This window comes from Acanthopagrus latus, chromosome 21 (genome assembly GCF_904848185.1).
Source record: "Acanthopagrus latus isolate v.2019 chromosome 21, fAcaLat1.1, whole genome shotgun sequence".
NCBI classification, from domain to species: Eukaryota; Metazoa; Chordata; class Actinopteri; order Spariformes; family Sparidae; genus Acanthopagrus; species Acanthopagrus latus.
The window spans coordinates 4,954,242-4,975,479 of record NC_051059.1 but is presented as its reverse complement, the minus strand read 5'-3'; the positions used below and the strand labels follow the sequence as shown (position 1 = coordinate 4,975,479).

The 21,238-nt window shown below is 39.2% G+C and overlaps 1 protein-coding gene across 2 annotated transcripts; it reads right to left on the bottom strand.

Annotated features, from left to right (window-relative positions):
- Positions 1-170: 170 nt before the first annotated feature.
- Positions 171-20,561, bottom strand: lyn (LYN proto-oncogene, Src family tyrosine kinase). 2 transcript variants are annotated; one of them, XM_037084773.1, is made up of 13 exons: positions 20,407-20,561; positions 14,765-14,901; positions 14,188-14,230; positions 13,367-13,472; positions 12,680-12,778; positions 12,411-12,514; positions 12,146-12,295; positions 11,247-11,399; positions 8,986-9,168; positions 8,638-8,714; positions 7,479-7,632; positions 6,430-6,561; positions 171-1,627 (listed from the first exon to the last, which is right to left on the bottom strand). In XM_037084773.1, the coding sequence occupies exons 2-13, from the start codon at positions 14,894-14,896 to the stop codon at positions 1,425-1,427; spliced, it is 1,536 nt and encodes a 511-aa protein (XP_036940668.1). In that variant the 5' UTR covers positions 14,897-14,901; positions 20,407-20,561; the 3' UTR covers positions 171-1,424. The 2 variants fall into 2 exon arrangements, with proteins under 2 accessions (XP_036940668.1, XP_036940669.1); XM_037084774.1 differs by having other exon boundaries at positions 14,825-14,901.
- Between the last annotated feature and the right edge of the window lie 677 nt (positions 20,562-21,238).

Sequence of the window (21,238 nt, the reverse complement as noted above, 5' to 3'; positions counted from 1 at the left end):
TTGGTGGACACTGCCATCTTTGTAGATTAAATTAGTAATGAATCTATCTATTTTTCTATTATCACCTAATTAACATTGTTAATATTAAAATGTTTCTTAAAAAAAAGGTAAATCTTGTAGTTTGTTTGTGAGAAGATCTCCAGAATCATTTTGGATAGGTCTCTTGAAAGTAAGAGCAAGAGCAAGGTCTCTTTAATATGATCAAAGCCAACACAATACAATTTACTGCATACACCTTAAGTCCATACACAATGTACACATTCTCTTTTCAAACACTAAAACTTGAATGATCTTTAATTGCCAAACTTATAAACAGCTCACGGTTTCAGTGCTGACAGGGTGAAGTTGAAACTCAAGTAATTCTACTCAAGTATAACAAGAGCCACATCATGCCAAACCTAGGGCAACTTTAAAATTATGATACACATTTGATTATACAATACCATGTTTGAAATAATGATAAGGAGAATAGGTTTGACAAACAAACAAACAAGCAAGAGCTACAGCACTTCAATATGAAGTGGACTCAAAGGTGATTAAACCTTCACTATTCAATGAAACAACAGGCATATAGTACAGCTTATAATATAATTAGTCATGAAATGAAAAAGGGGATCATCAACCTGGGAATGATATCACAGTACACCACCAGATATAATGCTGCTTCCACACACAAAAAAGCTACATATTACACACAGCTTTGTGAATAGTTATTGTCAGGGAGCAGTTTCATTCATTTAAATAACTTCAATTAAATTATATATTTCAAAGTCAAATATATCATCACTTAATATTCAGTTTGAAAAGGTTAACAGAAGTTTGCAGACAGTTTAAATAGTACATTTTGTACAGTTTGAAAAGAGTTTGAACAGAGGTCATGGCTTTATCTGTAACAGCTATCGCTATAAGCAGCATGTCCCTTTTTTCTTTATTTATATACCCAGTCTCTATGAGGCAGCTGTTTGTACAGAAGTCACTACACTAACTTTCTATATTCTGTCCTACCTTTACACCTTGACTCTTCAGCCCCTCTGTATGCACACATAACTGAAATGTCTATTTGGTCCAAGTATTTAAATGCATAGGGACAAGACTCTAGTGTCAGAAAGTAAAAATGAAATCAAATAAATGCTCATCTCAAGTTTTACACTTTGTGCAAAAGTTTCTTAAACAGTGCGCACATGCTTATAGGTGAGATTAAACTGCAGTGCGAGCAGTATTTGTACGTGCACTTTCAGTAGCCACATTATAGTACATTTTGGAATCTGCATATTTTATGCTGTCAGAAGCAAATATAAATGTATATGACATGTGTCATATATACATAGCCTACAATTACAAAAATAAAAACACGTGTCTAAGTGGCTCCAAGTATAATATGGAGTGACAGTGAAATGTCTGTATTCGCCAAAAAGTGTCCCTGTCTATGGTTGTTGCTGGTACTGTGCCTCTGTGGCAGTGTAGAAGTCATCCAGGACGCTCTGCATGTACTCAAAGGTGGGCCTGTCCTCAGGTTTGTTCTTCCAGCAGGACATCATGATCTCGTACAGCTCAGCGGGACAGTTGTCGGGCCGAGGCATCCGGTAGCCACGCTGTATCGAGGACATCACCTCTCCTTTAGTCATACCTGAGGACAACAGCAGACATGCAGGTGTGAATGCAGGAAACACAAACTCAAACTGACATCTTAGAGACTGCACTCCATTGTAGCTGAAAAGAGAAAAGAGACGCTGTGGGAGAGACGAGAGGAGGGCGGATACAGCAGCGACATAAATAATAATAGCTTTACTAATAGAGATATGAATATTAATGATACTAAAAGTATAATTGTGATAATAGTGATAATAATATAGTAGTAATGTATAGAAGTAATTGTCTAAAATCTAGTAGCTGTGATTAATTAATGATGGTAGCTGTAGCAGTGGTGGCAGGAGCAGCTGATGAGGAGAGGATATACAGTGTAAATAGTACCCAAAGGTATAAATATCGTGAAAATATTACTTTTGTAAAAAAGTCAAAGTCAATGGATTGACTAGTTTGGTCTAGCTACCAGAAGACACGGATGACAACAAACTGGTATGTAGCTCCTTGCACAAACACACTGTTTTAACTACTTTTTTATTCATTTTGAGTCATACATGCTACAGTGCTGTGTTGTAAGGTGTCTGCTGATGTTGCATGACTTTTGGTGTGAGATGTGGAGCATGTTAAGACGCTTAAAACACAGTGTAAAGTTCTGACCCCATGCTGTTAGCTGTCAATGCTAACTTTCCGTTCAGGGAGCCCTGTAATTGTTGTACCAAATGTGTTTGCGTCTTCGGTACTGGCAACTCAAGGATAGCTTGAGCAATGAAGCTGCATGTTTAAACTGACCGGAGTTCTCCTTTAAGTAAATGTAATAAAGTAAATGAATGGATATACTGCGTACCATATGTCAACAGATATCACATCCTCAACATTTTAGTGGTTATTGGAAGCTTTTTTTCTTTTTTTTTTGAAATCTACTTTGGCTCTGGTGTGGTGTGCTAACTGGAAAAGAACTAGTAACTTATCAAACAAATGCAGTGGAGTACAGACTCAAATAAAATGAGTAATAAATCATCCAAATTGCATTTTCATTTTCTTCTTCGAGACTGCTCATTTTGTAACTTAATTAAAATGATAAAGAAAATTGCATTTGAGATTTAATTTTCAAAAGATGCCCCAGCAAATAGGTACCAAAATTCAATTTGAAATGTCAAATTTGAAAATTACAACGCATTAGCAGAAATGATTTTTCATTTTCAGGTCAATGCTGCATTATGTGACTCACAAATAAAATGAGAAATAAATCATCCAAATTGCATTTGCATTTTCTTCTTCAAGCCTTCTCATTTCATCACACGACTAAAAAGAAAAAATCACCACCATGTCCAGTTCTGTGCTGCGGTCAAGCCAGCCATGGTTCGCGTTTGCTTGGTCAAATCAGCCGCACATTTTTTTTCCAGTGCGCAAATGCTGTAACATATCAGTGCTGGACCGTACGTAGACGTCGCCCTCATAATGGATGTGGCAGCCTAACCCCGTGAACTAATACAACTTTATAAAGCTCCTTCTACAAATTTTTTGCACTATATCATGTAAATATGTATGTATGTCTAGTTTTTATTCCCTTTAGAATTGTATTGCTTACTTTTGCTATTGTTCCTGTTCTTGTAATATGTTTATGTTTTTGAAATTTTCTGTCGCTGCTGTGACAAACAAATGTCCCTGTCTGCGGGACATTAAAGGAATTAAAGGAATTCTGATTCTGATTGTAGCTCAATGATGAAATCTTGTATCATAACATATAGAACAAATGTAAGATAATTAACAGTATGTTCTTTGATAAATAACAGTATGTTAGTGATGACAGAAAGGTGGTAACTCGCCATCAGACTGACAAGGCAGAAGTTGCTGTCTGTCTGCTGTCTTTAAACAATATTATTATTAATAATAGTAATAATTAATGATAATGATGATGATGAGAAGAAGAAGAAGTAAGTAAGTAAAAAATAGCATACTGAAAAGTTCAGAAGATGGTTGATTATTTGAAAGAATAAATTTAAATTACTTAAATTACTAAATTTAATTACTATGGTAACCGCCGCGGTCAATAACCACGGTGTGGAAAACTCGCGAGATACTTTATCCAAGTCTCACTACGCAGGTGCAGCGTGCAACGTGCGCTTGTTATGTAGGAAGAAGAGATGGCAGAGGGAGGACGTGACAGTAGCGGCCCTCACAGCATTGTTCCGCCTTCAAAGAAACCAAATCTGAAGTCTGGACATATTTTGTTTTTTTATATGAATGCTCAGGGACAGCTGGTCGAAGATGGCAGCCCTATCTGCTGAAGCTGTGAAAAGAACGGCAACACATCCAGTTTACCCGACCATCACCCTTAACTGCTGAGCGAATGCAAGGTAAACTGACCTTAATCTCGGGTACATGATGTATGTGTATGTCGAGTTCTCTGTGTCTAATCTGCGGTTGTCACTAATGTAAACTGACCAGATAGTGGTATAACTGAACAAAGTTGATCCGTGATTTGGCACGTTATCTGAACCGCTTATTACCTGCAGATTTCCCCTTTTAAAGTCGACCTAATAATTCCCCAAATATTGATGCAGAGCTGCAGTGAGGAGGATTTGAGACAAACATGTACTGGCTGGACTGAGTTAGTGAATGCAAACTGACTGACTTTCATCTCAGCTCCCTTCACCAGAGCAGCGTCTACCTATGTATGACCCATCTGATTGACCAAGTCCACTGACAACAGAGGAGCAGGCAGACAGAGAGACAGACAGCCAATATATATTAGTAATGTCAGAAATTATTTGTAGAATAGCCTATATATAAATAATAATATGCAATGGTGAATATAACATGTGTCTAGATAGAGATAAGAGCCAAAATAGTGTATTCATAATTAATTTAACAATAATCCTTTTTGTTTTGATCTAAAAAATGATCCAACCTGTTTCTAACAAAAGTGATATGAGTTTTGTGATCTGTTGGTTGCACCCTTAGTATTAAGTAACAATGACAATAATAATTAATAATGACATTTTCTATTCATTTTTTTCACAGAGAGGGTCTGCTGACCAATCGAATGCTGCTGCCACTACATCTAAAGAAAAAAAACAAAACATTTTAAGTGTGAATAGAACAGCTGTTCAGATCATGCTCCTGTAAAACACTGTTGGTCAAATATTTAAACTTGATGTCTGCATTACAGAACATGGTGTGGGGTGAGGCTGTAAATCTTATCTTTATTTATTTTTTTTGCTTTAATCCATGTGTCTGCTACTTGCAATGCCATACGTCTATACGTCAAGCATTCATGCCATTATTAGGACTATAATTTGTCACTTTTTTCCGTGGGAGAGCCATCTAATTGCAACGATATATGGCCCAAGCATCGGCAACTTGGGTTTATCCGGGTGACCTAATTAAATTAACTTTTTTTTTTTCTTTTTTTTGAGAGTTCCTCCAGTGATAAAATCCCCAATACACCACTGATTGTAGTAGTGGTTGTACTGATAACAGATTTCACATGGAATCTTTGCATGTAACTTCTTCCATGCTGGTTACAAAATTAAATTCACCAGTAGAGGGCGTTGCAGTGTCGCACATCATAACACTTTAAAGGGATAGTTTGTGTTTTTTGAAGTGCGGTCATATAAAGTACATATCTATAGTCGATCTGTTCCCTACCGTAATCACCGATCAGTGCAGCCTCAGTTTGGAGAAGTAGAGAGCCGCTCCTGCCCAGACGCTCAGCTTTGTACAGCAGTGAACGGGTTCCACAGAAAAAGCGAAATTTAACCACCTAAAACAAGGCTCACTTTAAAAAATCTATAACAGTTCAAGTGTACGTTGTAAGGGCAAATTCACACCGCTTTACATCGCCGTCAGACCGCCCTTTCTTTTGGCACTACATTTTCTCAACCATAGAACCTCTGTATCCCTACGCAGTAGCGCAACTGGGCAACAGGTGATCCGAGAGCGGTGAAATACAGCACAAGGCCCAGTTGCTAGACGAGTGGTTTACGTTCAATAAAAACGAAACTTAACAGACCATCGAACCTCCGTATCCCTACGCATTAGCGCAACTGCGTAGGGATACAGAGGTTCTACGATTGACAAAAATGTAGTGCCAAAAGAAAGGCAGGTCTGACGGCGATGTAAAGCGATGTGAATTTTCCCTACACAACGTACACTTGAACTGTTTTAGATTTTTTAAAGTGAGCCTTGTTTTAGGTGATTAAATTTCGCTTTTTCTCTGGACCCCATTCACTGCAGTACAAAGCTGAGCGTCTGGGCTGGAGCGGCTCTCTACTTCTCCAAACTGAGGCTGCACTAATTGGTGATTACGGTAGGGAGCAGATCAACTATAGATATGTACTTTATATGACCCCACTTCAAAAAACACAAACTATCCCTTTAAGATCAATATTATATTTCATTTGTGTGACTTAAATCAAGGCTCTATCAACAATCAAGCAAAGCTGGAAGCTGCCTCTGGGCCCCAATGTTCCCAAAGCCCTGGGTCCCTGACAGCCTCAGATCTCAGATTCATTTGGGGTGATAGGTTTCCTTTCAATAGGTACAATGGGGGGATTCAATGTCCTGTTTTATTACCCAATACTGAGGCTATGAACTAAAGAAGAACCCAGTATTAAAATGTCAGTGCATCGCTCTCATTATTTCAGCTGGTAATGTAATTACACTGTTGCTACCACTACTACTAATACAAATACAGTGTTGTTAACCCTTAAGGTGACTCCAGTAGCAATAAAGCATCGAAGACACTCATGGTACAAAAATAAACATGTTCTGATCAGCTGAATAGTTTATGATCCATATAATAATGGCATAACTACAACATACAGTTTGGTGAACGTCTACCTGGGTAAGGGATCTTCCCGTAGGTTATAATCTCATAGAGCAGAACTCCAAAGGACCACATGTCTGATTTGATGGTGAAGGAGCCATAGTTGATGGCCTCTGGAGCGGTCCACTTAATAGGGAATTTGGCTCCTGCAGAAGACACACACACACACACACACACACACACACACACCCAGTTACACATCGACAGGCTTCATGTCACCGTTAACACAAGCTCAGACTTAAATGAGATGTGATTAATAACGTGTTTGATGATTGACCTGCTGTATGTAAAGGAGCCACACTCAGATTCTATTTACGTACTTGCATTTATTTTACATTTTTCCCTGAGACTGTATTTTCAGCGTCTTCTGGTTCCAGATCAGTGATCTTATGACGCATTGGTAACATTATGCAGGTCGCCAGAGGAAAATGTTGGCATTTTACATTTCTGCAAACCACAGATATTTCAACGTGTCATTTCTCAGGTACCATTTTGACATTCATGTCAGGTGGTGGAAGGGGTGGGGGTGTCATGACAGCTAGCCAAGACAGATGTTAACCAAGTTGTTCAGACATTTTCCAGCTGTGTTAGTGGCAACGCAACCAGGTATTGGAAGCCAAAGAAACGTACAGTTTTCACATTTCACATTAATTCTGCTAGAAATTGTATTGGGTTAGATACACACACTCCATTTATCTCCCTATACCGCATTGTATACTGGACTGTTTGATGTGTACTTGACTGGTGAGACAATAGCAGGAAATAGACCCTGTGTGTGGTTTGAGAGATGTAGATCATTTTGGTGTGAAAGCATCAAGCAACCTGTTAACGAAACCAAAAGTCTGTCTTATCCCACAGTATGCTTCTGGCTTTGAAAGGGGATTTTTATTTTAATGTGTCACCAGTGTCCAGTCATGGAGTCAGCATAATCTTTGATGGGAAAATCCTCTTACACAAGAAAATGGACACGCGCATAAATCCTTCTTGAATATGGAAACACACACACACACACACACACACACACACACACACACACACACACACACACACACACACAGTTTACCCTCTCTGGCAGAGTATTCGTCATCCTCTATGACTCTTGCCAGTCCAAAATCAGCTATTTTACAGAGCAGGCTCTCTGACACCAGGACATTAGCTGCTCTCAGGTCTCTGTGAATATAGTTCTTCTTTTCTATGTACGCCATTCCCTCTGCTATCTGCAAAAGCACAAAAAAAGGATGGCACTGTGTGAAAAAGGCAGTGAATGATAGAACAATGACAACAGATCTGATGGAAAACTGATGAATACACGGTGACAACATTACAAACATGATGGCGCTAATGTGCATAAATTAGATCACACAGCATTATTCACGCATGGCTTAAAATAAACTCAAGACTGTGAGTCACTGTAAGTTCACAGATGTGATGTCATAGACTGATTGGGGAAAAAATCAGCTATAACCCTGGACCCAACATGACCTGAACAACAGTTTATTTTTGTAAATTAACAAATAAACTGGTGCATTTTTCATCCAACCCTTCAGTTACTCTCTCAAAACTACACTGAGACACAAGCTGCATCTTTGCAAGAGTGGAGAGATCACATCGATGTTTGTTATTTCCTAAAAAACGTCTTAATAATTTAGTTTTTTTTACCAATTACAGCATTACAAATTTTCTTGAAGGAACTGCTCCATTTAAATCTGTATTTATTGTCAGAAAGTTTTCCTTTATATAAGCTGAATTGTTTACATGACTGTAGACAAGTTGCTGTTCAGCTGAACAGCTGTGCACTCACTCAAGTGTAACACTTGAACATTGCTCTTTACGGCCCCTTTAAATAAAGCTTTACCAGAATCTTTGCCACACTATATACAGCTGAAATGGTCATTTCTATACATCTTTTTTTTTATTGAATCAAATTTTGCTTTCAACCTGTTTTGATTATTATATAATAATTTATCATAGCTGAACGACTTGTAGCTCTGCCTGCTGTGGTTTAACAAACATATCTTGACACCAGCTGACCAAACACAGCGAGTGCTACTTGCCAATACAGCAGATGGGCTTTAAGAGTGAAAAGTCAAATTTATACTTTTAGTTCTTCTTCCTCCTTTCAGTTCAGCAGTGGAAACCGTGACACTACGTCTGTTTCACAACCCTGAGGAGGAGAGGGCGGAGAGAAAAAAGCAGCATGTTGTGATCAGTGTCAAAATCACCTGCGCTGAGAAGTCGATGAGCTTGGGTAGTTGCACTCTGCTGCCCATGTCGCTCTTTAAGAAGTCCAGTAGGCTCCCTAAAATTGAGACAGAAAAGGAAACAGCTTCAGTGTCTGGTACGTTGGTGTCTAACTGTGCACTGGCACTCGCATATCTACGTTTGCTGTTTTCTAATCCTCCTTTGTGAAATATGTCGAAGGCTCAGCGTGTGGTCACAGGAAAGCTGTATGTCACAACATCAAGCTGCTGACATTTGCACTTTTTATTATCTGGATGTTTATTTGGAGAAGTAACTGCACTCCAGATAATAATATCAGCTACACATAGTTAAAAGTACAGCTCAATTACCATTTGCCATAAATTCAGTGATGATGTAGATGGGCTCTGTCTTGGTGACGACAGCGTAGAGCCGGACCAGCCTGTCGTGCTGCAGCGTCTTCATGACGTTGGCTTCATCTAAAAAGGCTTCGACCGTCATGGTGCCTGGCTTCAGCGTCTTCACCGCTACTTTGGTTGTGTTGTTGTAGTACGCTGAGTGCACAGACAGCAAAGGAAGAGGGTGAGAGGGAGATTTGCTCCATCGCCTCCAAGTCTCCTGTGGTACCATAACTACTAGAAAATGTATCTTTATAAAACAAGGAAATGAATTGTTCGGCCACATTAATGACAAATTGATCTTTGAATCCTGATGTGCAAAACCATTTAAAGATGACATATGGTCAGTGAACTGTTTTCAACACTGTATATACCCATTATTATTCCACTTTCCACCTAAGTACCTGAAACAAAATGTAAATCACAGAAAGTGACACTGTGTTTACTGTTCATGGCTCAGTGGCAGCTGAGAAAAGCACGCCACTGGAAAAATTGGGCACACAACCGAAAATAGCTCTTAACTGCTCATCTGGTGTTGAGCAAAGATGAAGCTGAGATATTGCATGATGTGTTTTATTTGAGCAATCAAAGGTTCACTCGAGCTATGTCCGTGTTGCACTTCTCACACTCAGTAGCAGACTGATCGTGATGTATACATTCAGCGGAGTGCCCCTTTAAAAATGTGTTTCTGCCATCTGTTGTACTTGCCCTTTATAAAATGCCCTGCAGACCCACACACCTCTTCTCAGTTTGAATTTGGGCAAGGTCATTGTTGTGTGTTGCTACTATTTTTACCATGGTTTATTTTTTTAGAAGTAATCTCACTCACAGGATGTAGTACGATGGTATGAGCCACTGGGCACGTATTTCTATCTCTGTGTTGCCGTTATTACAGGAATCAGCAACTACAACCTCAAAGGTAGCAACCTATACACTAAAAATATTCAGTGAAAGCGGCTGCATCTGGCTCGACAGAATTTCTATTTTCATCCTGGCCTTGAATGCAAAGGGTCCAAACACATCGCTATCCCACAATGAAAAAGATCCTTCGAATAATGTTTGCTGTATCTCTTGAATAGTTTTTCACTCTATTTTTATTCATCATCACTTCATTGTATGTATCACTGCAGCTTGTGAAATGATCGTAAAATACATCATCTAAAGTACTTGTGAACATGGACCCAAACTTGTCTGTCACAATAATATAATATGTATATGTATATAATATGTATTATATTTATGATATTCAAAGGATCCTTTACACAGACACATGGAACCAAGAATGTCCCACCCGACAGAAGTAACACTGACATCAAAACTGTTCTGACCAATATATGTTCAGATACAGTCATAACTAATATAGATACTGTTAACTATACCAGCAACTTTTAAACATGTGATACAAATAAGACAGGCATGTCCAAACTGTTCTACAAAGGACTGATGTGGCTGCAGGTTTTCTTTTCAACCCAGCAGCAGCACACCAGACCCGACTCATTTAATCAGCTGATCTCAGTCTTCAGAGAGTTGATTGGTCAAACTGTGTGCTCTTTGACTGGTTGGAACAAAAACCTGCAGCCAACAGCCCTTTTGTGGAAAAGTTTGGACATGCCTGAAATAAGAGACCTAACAAAGTGTGGTGTGTGTGAGTGTGTCATCACCACTCCCAAACTTCTCATGCAAATCTCCCTCTAATATTTCCTACATAGATGATAAAACTGACAGGGCACTGATGTGCACATGAATGTGATCTTCCCAGGACTATGGAGGCACGAGTTGACTCAATGGAAGCACATTTTCAGAGACAGCAGTCAAAAATATTTAATCCAGGTAACAAAAGAGGGAAGTCATTTTTGTTTTAATTAGAGGGAAATGGAACTTCCCCATACTGTTCTTCTGCAGTGCTGGATTTAGAGTAAACATGAGAAAGGAATTAGAAACGCTCCAGTCTGCACAACTGAAAGAGGCCACTAAAGTGAAAGGGGCATCAGCAGGATATGTCAGGACATCTTGCAGCTCTATTTCACATCAGTGGTGCTTATATGTGTTCAATTAAAATGTTCTTTGTTGTAGTTGTGAGGTGGTGTTGGTATTGCCAAACCTGAGGGACCAGTTGTTTTTCTCAGTCGAAGCCCCAACTGAGACCAATCCCTCGATAAACTCTTGGACATCAGAGCCTGTTCCCGGTCAACAATAGCAATCGAATCAAGTCGATCTGTTTACTCTTTACTCACCCAACCAGACTTCTCCGAACTGCCCCGCTCCGAGTTTCTTCACCATCTTGATCGACTCTTTAGGAATCTCCCAGGCGCCTTTATCCCACGGCTTCTGAGCTTTGGGTCTCGCGCAAGGACGGTCCAGTTTACGACACAGGCCATCTGCTTTGCCTGGAAGGTATACGCAAAGACACTGAGAACTAAGGGATTCTTGCTTCACTGTTCAGTTCTAGTATATACTGGATGGCATGGCCTACTATTCAGATAGTATTTAAATGCTGAGAATGAATCAAACTTTGAGATTTCAGTATTTGTAATTAAGTTTTTGTTTCACTATTGAATAAAGATTATTAATATTGGGGACTATACTGCACTGTACATTACGCAATTTATCAGTAGCCAATAACATGTAGCTCAGTTTCTGCTAAGTACAAGTGAAATTTAATATAATACAGGTGAAGTAGTGCAACTTTTTCAATTATAAGTAAAGCTGCTATGACAAATATTTTAAAGCAACATCATGTGACTATTTTACCTTAAAATAACAGCTTCAAAATCATTTTGATGGCCCAGTGACACGTAATAGAGTGAGTGGTGTCTGTCATTTCCTCTTAACGTACTAAACGCCTGATTAAGCACTCTGTAACTTAGGTGGGCAGGTATGAGCTCCTACACGAATTGCTTAATGCTTTTTACGGAACAACGTACACACCACCACCCACTGTAGAGTCAAAGAAGAGGACTCTAATAGCATAGCAACACAGATGCTGAGTTGGCCTTCTTGCTGTTGGACTCATATATAAGCTGGCGATGTAAAGTTGAATTGCAGTTGGGGAAACAATTTCAGCATAATGTTTGTGCCATTCATTCATTCATTCATTCATTCATTCATTCATTCATTCCAGAGCCGTACTCACTGTGGTAGTGTTTGATCATGCTGCTGATATCACGGAAAGAGATTTTAGGAGAGATGTAGTAGCCCCCGTTATCCATCATCCTGATCTTATAGTGTTTGACTGAATCTGTCCCCTGGGCGTCCAGGTCTCTGATGGACAATGAATAGCTTCCTGTGGAAAGAATATCAAGTGAAAGAGAATGACTGGCAATTCCAGACCGCATACTGAAGGTAAGACATGTTGGTGAGCGTGGCTCTGTCTCTCAGGGCTGCTGTGATTTCCATACCTTTTGATGTTTCACTTTCCCTGATAAGATAAGAGCCTGGTTTGTTTGCCGGCGCCAGCAGCTGCCTCTCCGCATCCTTCCTTGTGATGTCCTTGAAAAACCACCTGCATTGACAATCACACAGTCTTTATGTACAGTGTACATTAAAATGCAGATTTGCAGCATGGAACAAAAATGTTAATCAAATGAAACCTTTTTTAGAAAACAAACCAAAAGCAGTTTCATGAGAACAGTTTAATGAAGTAATATATTGAAATGCAGTCACTCACTCTTCTGTTTCTATGGTGTCAGCTTGGCCAACATAATTGGATGGGATGAATCCTTCTTTGTTGGTTGCCAAAGACTTTGCTTTCCACCACTCCCCATGTCTGCAGCAAATAGCAATCTATTAGCACAATTATTGTTTTTCTCTGACTGTCAAGTGTCTTTTCTAAAAATGCAAGTGTCCTAAAGTGCTACACTGAGACCCATCAAGTGGCTTTACAGAGGAAGAAAATATTTTTTTCTACAAATAAAAACATCTTGTATCCATTCATCAGCCTCCCTCAACACTTTGTAATTCCATGAAGCAATCTTTTTGAATGGACCTACATCGAATTCAAATATGGCTCATGTCTTAAGCATCTGTGAATACTTCAAATGCAGTCTGAAATAGATTGGTATCATTTGAAACTTTTGGATCTTTAAAGTATATTCAGATTATTATTATTTTTTTTTTTTGGTGATGCAAGAATCTGTAATGACGGATGGACCATTGGGTCTATCAAAGTTGAAGAGTTGATGGTGACCCGCCCTCGACCCTCGCAGCCTCCTCGTGGTATGCAGTTAAAAACAGCTTTCCATTTCGTAGCTCATTAAAGTGTTTATCTTTTGATCCACTTGCCTTATATGATGCAGTATAATGATGAATAACATTTCCTTAAGTTGAATCATTCTCATGAATATCACACACTCACTCCTCTAAGATTTTCATCTTTTCTCCCTTCTTGAATCCTAAGTCATCTGGATGCACAGCTTCGTACGGGTAGAGGGCGACCATTATTTTACCAACCCCCTTTTGCTCTAAAAAAGGGAATAGAAAAACATATTGACATGTTAAATTCGGTACAACAAAATGAGTAGGCCCACATCGTACTAATCCTCCAGCCTGTGTCATATGCAGCCAAGAATTCATCCAGAAATGTCAGACAAAACTTAATTGCATGATGAACCAACCCACAATGGTGACTAACTAACTATGTGGAAAAGTACTAGTATCACTGGATGTGTACCCACAACACTAATTCACCAAACAACCAATATGTTTGTAAGAAACAGTAAATCAGTTGCACATTTGTATTTTTGTGGTTATTCATTTCATTATCGATTCCACATAATGTGCTTACAGTTAAAAAGCTCAGCATTAGCAGCAAATGCTACTGCTAAGTAAATCAAATAACAATGACGCAGCATTGAAATATAGGTTCAAATGTTTCAAAGCCTATCTTAATACAACACTGACATGTCTGTATGCATATCGAACGAGTTAGCCAAACCAAACTACAGTCTTTTAAGTACAAAAAATGTTAACTTGTAAACCAGTGTGTTGCTGAGCCATGGCAGTTAAATAGTGAGACAAAAAGAGATTTCTCAAATATGACTCTCACTCTCGAAGATCACCATCCACCCAACTGTTATCACAGGTGTCATAATATATATTGGTGAAATATTTAACATGTATCAAGACTTTTTTTTTTTTTACAAAAAGTAAGTTAGAGTGAAAGAATGAATGGCATACCTTCCATATTTTGGAACACCTGACCAGGTAACAGGGAGTTACCCTGCAAAAGCAGATCAAGAGTTGCGATCAGAAACAATGTGAACTGCACATAAGAACACAGAGATCAGTAACTAACACAGCAGATCTATCTATCTATCTATCTATCTATCTATCTATCTATCTATCTATCTATCTATCTATCTATCTATCTATCTATCTATCTCAGCTGACACAGTCATCCCTTCAGACTACATTTCACAATCTGTTCATTTCCTGCAGGACGTCATGGTTTGAGACAGGGAAGTTCTTGTTCCTAGGAAATCCTCCATTACCATTTTTCTAAATTCAAAGGAAAGGGTGTATGTACCTTTAGACAATGTATTAATTTTCTCTTGTTACATTTTTGCTATGACATTTGTCCAATATTTAAATGACCTGCGGCAGATTTTAAAACCATAACATACATGATTTTTATGCTCTGTCTTTTCTTTGATTTTCACTCTGGTCTAAAATCAGCATCACACACTTTGCTTAACAGAGGAGAAATCAATGACTTAATATCTATAACTTATCTACTTGTTGTCTGACTACTTACTATTTTGTTTTGTGTACTGAAGGTGGGGTCTCTGACATAGTGCGTTTGCTCGGTACGTACAGTCTGCTGGCCGGGCTTCCCCTCTACACCTCCGCTCAGACCTCCATTCAGCGTGGACTTCATGCAGCCCATCCTGCCTGCATGAGGAAGTGAAAAAAAGGAAGAGCGGAGGGGGCTGGTTACACATTTACCATTTACAGCCGGGGGAAAGCAACAACCCCTTCAAGTACCAAACACCTGTGGCTCTACAGCTCTTGAATGTAAAAATGACACAACCAAGCCAGTGACATGTTCATTTTCTTATCACTGGTGTGTAAAAATGTCATAAAGGGAAATGCACATATAGATTAGAAAGCAACAACCAGGAGCAGGTGTAGCCTACAACATGAAATGTCATATAAAAAAAGGAATCAATGAAATCCAACACTGTGTAAAGGACCATTACACTGATTTTAACACTGTCTGTATGTCACAGATTGACATGCTAATGCTGTATAAATCACAGTTAGCTCTTTATCTGATGAGAAAGCCCCTATCATCACCTGATCCACAAATACTGATGTGTGGAGAGATACAGAAATACCAATGAATCCAATCTCATGATCTAAGATCAATTTTCAGATTAAGAGATTGATATGTAAACTCAGTTATTCCGGCTAAATGTGTATTTGACCATCACTTGGGACACATTAGAAAGTAACTAGGCCTGCACTATGACCAGAATCTAGTCTAAATAATTCCTAGTTGACAGGAACGACTTCTCCTTTATGTCCTTTGGCACTGGCAGTCTTTAGGTAGGTATGTCCAGGCACACAGGGAGAGTGAGCGTAGCTGGTGACTTTTACCACTGTTGCTGACCTCGAGAGAGTGCTCAGCGTCCATCTACACTTCAGTTTGTGTGCTGATGTTCAAACAACTGGAGTTCTCAACATTCGTAAAACTGAAATGAAACTGAATGTCATTTTATTAAACTTTTGTACCGGTATTGTATTGGTTTTGGCGATATCAGTGTCTTACTTGGATTGGAAAAGAAATCAGTTGTGTTGCACATCACGTGAAGAAAATCAGTTAAAAAAAACAACCTCCTAATCCTCACGCGATATAAGACACAACTGGTTTCTGGCATGATCTTAATCAGTGTAACGTGGCAGGTGAATATAGGCTGTAGGATACAGATGGCACTAAGATTTGTAATGGTCTACATGCTGTACTTTATGTAAAAAATGTTGTAGTTGGTCAGAGAAATTGATTATATTTCATAAACTGACCCTGTATTCTGGTTGAAATGTCTCATCTGAAAAAGCATCTGATAACTATTGCAAAAGTGTAATGGATTGGAGTGAAAAAGTACAGTATAACAAAATCAGAGAATTAATCTTTAAGGAGTTGTAGCTAAATAAAGAGTTTAACTCGTTTGGTTTCAAGCAAACACATTTTCATGCCTTTTCCGTGTTTATTCGATTGAAATTTTGAAACTTTTATCGGTATGCTATGCTCGATTCGTCAGTTAGTGTTGGAAAAAAAAACATACAAATTTGGCCCCAGCTCAACAAGACTGAGAGCAGCAGTGGTCGAGTGAGCGAGAGTGATTGAAGGGAGGGTGTTGCATTTCGGAGAACAAAGCATTGAATTGGTGAAATAAAACATTTTCTGTTTCGCCGCAGTTGTGTTCAAAAATACTGATCTACAGGCCACATAATCCTCCAAAACTATGTGCAAATTTAGCTCAAATGCTGGCCCCATAATGTCTACTGTTCTCTTTCACTTCTGCTCTGTGTGTGTGAAGCTCAGCCCCGCCCTTGTTCAAACTTACAAACTAATCTACAGCTCATGATGGAAGAGGCAGATGTAACAAGGTCACATCTGTCCTGACTCACACAGAAATGTCACAAGCAAAGGATATATGAAAAAAAGAAAAGATATGCAGAGGGCGGCCTTTGTAGATACAGGCCCATCCTCCTGTGCTGCGCCACATGCTATTTCACCAGGCTCAACCTCAGCGATAGCATCAAGTTCTTGACAGTTACTTTCATATTTTCTGAAAACAAATGGTCCATCACTTTAAAACTGGCAGCTCTCTCCGCTACAGCTCGCAGAGCTCTGGACCTTACCTACAACCCCCCGACACACCCTCAACCCATGCTGCCCCCATCTTCAGTTTTGCCGCAGACGCAGACAACAATCTGCAAAAGAGACACTTTGGGAGGAGACTTTTGCCCACAGCTAGAAGCCGAGGCACACCGTAGTGGACTTTTTTTTGTGATGTTTCTGTTCATGTTTCGTTCAAACATTGTCCTGTATACAGACCGTGAAAACAAATTTCTGCCATAGAGGACAATAAAGACTGAATATGAAACTGATGCTGAGACATGGACATATACCCAAATATGACCCCAAATCATTTTCAAACTTAAACTTCCAGAGATGATTCATGTGTGACAAATGGTGGTAGTTCAGAGAAGGTGCACTGGGACCACAACAGAGACAAAAGAGACCACAACCTAGAGAACCTGGGAACAGGTGAGCATTGGTATAAAAGCTATGTGTTCGACAACAGATGATCCAAGCCAGTTTTTAACACTCTGTTTTTCTGAGTTGAATGGAGAGAAGCATTCACTTTGAGTTCTTTGCATTGACCCCTTTTTGTTTTGCATCTGTCACTTAATACACAAGACTTATCAGTGCTTACAAGCGTCTCTGCTCTAATGAAATTTGGTAAGCCTGCTTCACATCCACCAGAAAGGAGAACCCTGGGATGTTAATTCAAACTTTGGACCCATTGGAGAATATTTAACCACTTTGCCAAATAATTTCACCTTTGTTTATGTGGTACAGTATACAGTATACTCAATGTTTTCCTCGTAATTACTAATCTCACCGTTTTTCCATTAACTAGAGCTTTCTTGTTCTCTTCTGTCCTTCTTTTACAGTGTTTTCCTCTCTTCTTCTTGCTCTACTCAGTTGTGGTGTTTTGTTAACAGTTGTGTGTCAACCTTCACATTAAATGCAGATGTTTTGCTTATAATGCAATCACACATATACGGTTTTAGACAGAGCAGGGACATGCTTTCCCACAGATTTATCTTGTACTATACATAGCTATACATTTTAGACAGGATTAAAAGAAGGTTAACACAGTAACAGAGAAAACACACACACACACACACACACACACACACACACACACACACAGAAACAGGAGTACTGACAGTATGTAATAACACGGTGAATCACAGCACAAACTTAACCTTTAAAGAAGACATTATTGCCAAAAGGAGCATAGATAAATAACATGGTGTGAAATAAGATCAGCTGTATTGATACAATGAGGGGAAACTGAGGCTTCACAGTGGCAGAAGTAGGTGTTGGTCATGAATCAACACCTGTTGTCCAAAACAGGAAACCAAAGTTGATGATGGAATAACAAACAGTGACAAGAGGAACACACTTGACAAGTCCTGTGAGCTGATGAGTGCCTGGTTAAACAACAGGTGACCTAGAATATAAGTTATAAGAGGATAATCAATGATAAATCCACCTAAATGGCGTGGGGCCAGGCAGCAAAGAAATCGGAATTACCACTTAGGAACACTTGACCACACACTAGTAATTTCATGAATTAAACATCTACACTCTTGTTTCCAAGGAAATGATGGCAGCCGGCTCTATGACGCTATGCATGGGCACAGCAGAGCTTTGACCTTAACACTAGCATGACCTTAAGGCTAGCATGGCAACATGCCTTTTCTGGCGATGCTAACATGCTGATGTTTGCACGTATAATAGTGACCCTGTTATCATGCTCACTGTGACAAAGCTAACCTAACCTGCTGATTTGTTTGCTGGTATGACACAACTGTTAGCACGCCAACATTTAGCACTTAACACAAAACACACCTGATGTCGATGGGAATGTCGGTAGCTTTGCAGGTTTTAGGTTCGATCGTAAACCAAGGCATTAAAGAAATTAAATTTTGACCTGATGATGGCGCTAGATGAAATGTTGGGAAATTATTACATGTATTCCTTACTTTCTGTCTGACACTACCTTTCACTGCAATCTATCTAATAGTTGTTGAGACATTTCACTCAAAACCACAAATGTAAATGTTATTATGGCACTAGTGTAAAGGTGAGTCCTCATCTGGAAACCATGGATGTATGAACGTCATGTTTTATGCGATCCATCCTTTAGATGTTGAGGATATACGCGACTCAAAATGAGGCAGGGATGTTGGGATCATTTAGTGTTTCACTTGATTGTAACTCTTGTGACATATCGATGACCAAAGAGCAAAACCTCCTATCTGAAAAATGAACTTTTTTGAGAAAACTGAAAAAACAAACAAACAAAAAAAAATGTTTTCTTGCAGAATGCTATTTGTTAAGGATACCCAATACATAATACACTGTTTTTGGACTATGTAACTGTATTATGTATTTGAAATACCGACACTCACAAAGTGCAGGTGGGAGGTTTTTTCCGAACTTTTCCTGGATCAGTTTGTAGACAGGAGCATTTGCACTTCGGCCATCAATGTGAATTTTTATTTTGTGAATATCTTTGGCCCCCCATGCATACCCATGCATCCATATCCCAATATCCCTAACTAATTTTGAGTTTTGGTGTTTTATAGGTGACAATGTCAGTGATATTTCAAACTGGAATATTTCCATCCCATGTGCCATGGTGTCTAAGCGTTGGATGGAACTAACTACAAACTGCACGCAAATTCAAAGATAATAAAACCTGTTACAGCCGCATAATATGCAAACAAAAGTGTTTTATTGTCCTCGAGGTGTCAGATTCAGGTCAGGGACTGAACTTAATCTGACCAAGCTTGTTTGAACTGCAGTAAAGACTAAAAAAAGCACCATCAACCATCAACCCAGTGGCAAACAAAAAAGGGGCACACCTTGGTGCTCAGTGTGTACTTAGGTCTAAATAGATTTCTAAGAGTTAAAGTGATAGTAGAGTAAGGGTATGCGTTGGGGAATAAAACATATTGCTACGGTTTGGCAGTTTGTTATTGTGCTCTCTTGGTTCACTGCCCCTGATATTTTTAACTTGACAGTCAGCAAACAGCCGGAAAACAAGGGTCTGAACAGATTAGGAGCTGACACACACACACACACACACACACACACACACACACACACACACACACACACACACACACACACACACACACACTGAATGTGCAAACTTCCTCCTTTAGAAATGGACCGATCCAATTACTAGAGTAGTGAAGAAATGTAAGGAGAGAAGGGATAAACCTCTGCAGAATTTGACGCAACCTGACAAATCTGATGGCATGCACTGCACTGCCGCCTGAAGTCTCAATCAAACTCAGCTGAACTGGTAATGACAACTTACAATTCACAATTATCACATTCTTTTAATACAACCTATATTTGTAGTTCCATAAAACATCCAGTGAATATGAAACAGTAAGAAAAAGTTAAAAATCAATAGTAAGCCTATAATTTACAGTCTAGTCAGTCAAAATTCACTTATTCCCCCATAAATTAGCCTCCTTTCACCTCTGTTGGGTGTGTCTGTGTATGTATGACCAGAACACCATGACCTGATGCACATCTCTGACCACTGTCATTCACATCTCACATGCATTTGTACTTACCTCTCTGAGTGTGTGTCCCTGGTTAAGGAAACAGTTCATCCACTGTGGAGAAGTTCTTTAGATCTCTTCTCTGCGTTTTTCATCAGACTGACGGGACAGACCGGTGTCTCGTTGACTCGGCAAGTGGGTCAGCCAGCCAACATGGACTGTTACACTCAGCCACCAGAATGAGGAACTCAGAGAAACCGGCTGGGGATTTTTTCTTTCTTGCTGAAACTTCCTGGTACAATTGTCTAATGATTATTTGCATAATCAGCAACTCACACACAGACACACACGCACAGAGTGGGAAGCAGCAGACAGATGGCCTTTCAGGTCTTCAAATAAAGACACACTACATTTGTTAAAGTTGAGAATGTCATAAATAAAACATGAACAAACAAAATCCCTTTAGAATCTGAGAGTGCTTGCAGACATTTAAATAGTCTACATTTATTTCCATCAAATACTTCATTTAAACATTCTCCACAGCAGTTCCATGTATGTTAAAATAATCCATAAAGTCTATTGTAAAACACAGTTTGAGTGTCATAATGTTTTAGTGTAAAGTTGGATAAATTCTCCCACAGTGCTGCCTGCTGGTCAAATGGCAGAACTACAACAAGACAAGAATTTCTTCCATTTACCGTCATCAGTTATTTATTATGACATCATGGGTAGAAAATATGGTTACAGAGAGTCAGACCAACACCTACACATTTAGCAGAATCATGCACCTGCCATATTTCTACATGCGGAATGATAAACAGCTGGATGTTTACAGTGTCGTTGAAAGCCTGTGTGTGTGAGTCACAATACAGTAATGTGGCACTTGAAAACCTGATTGAACGAG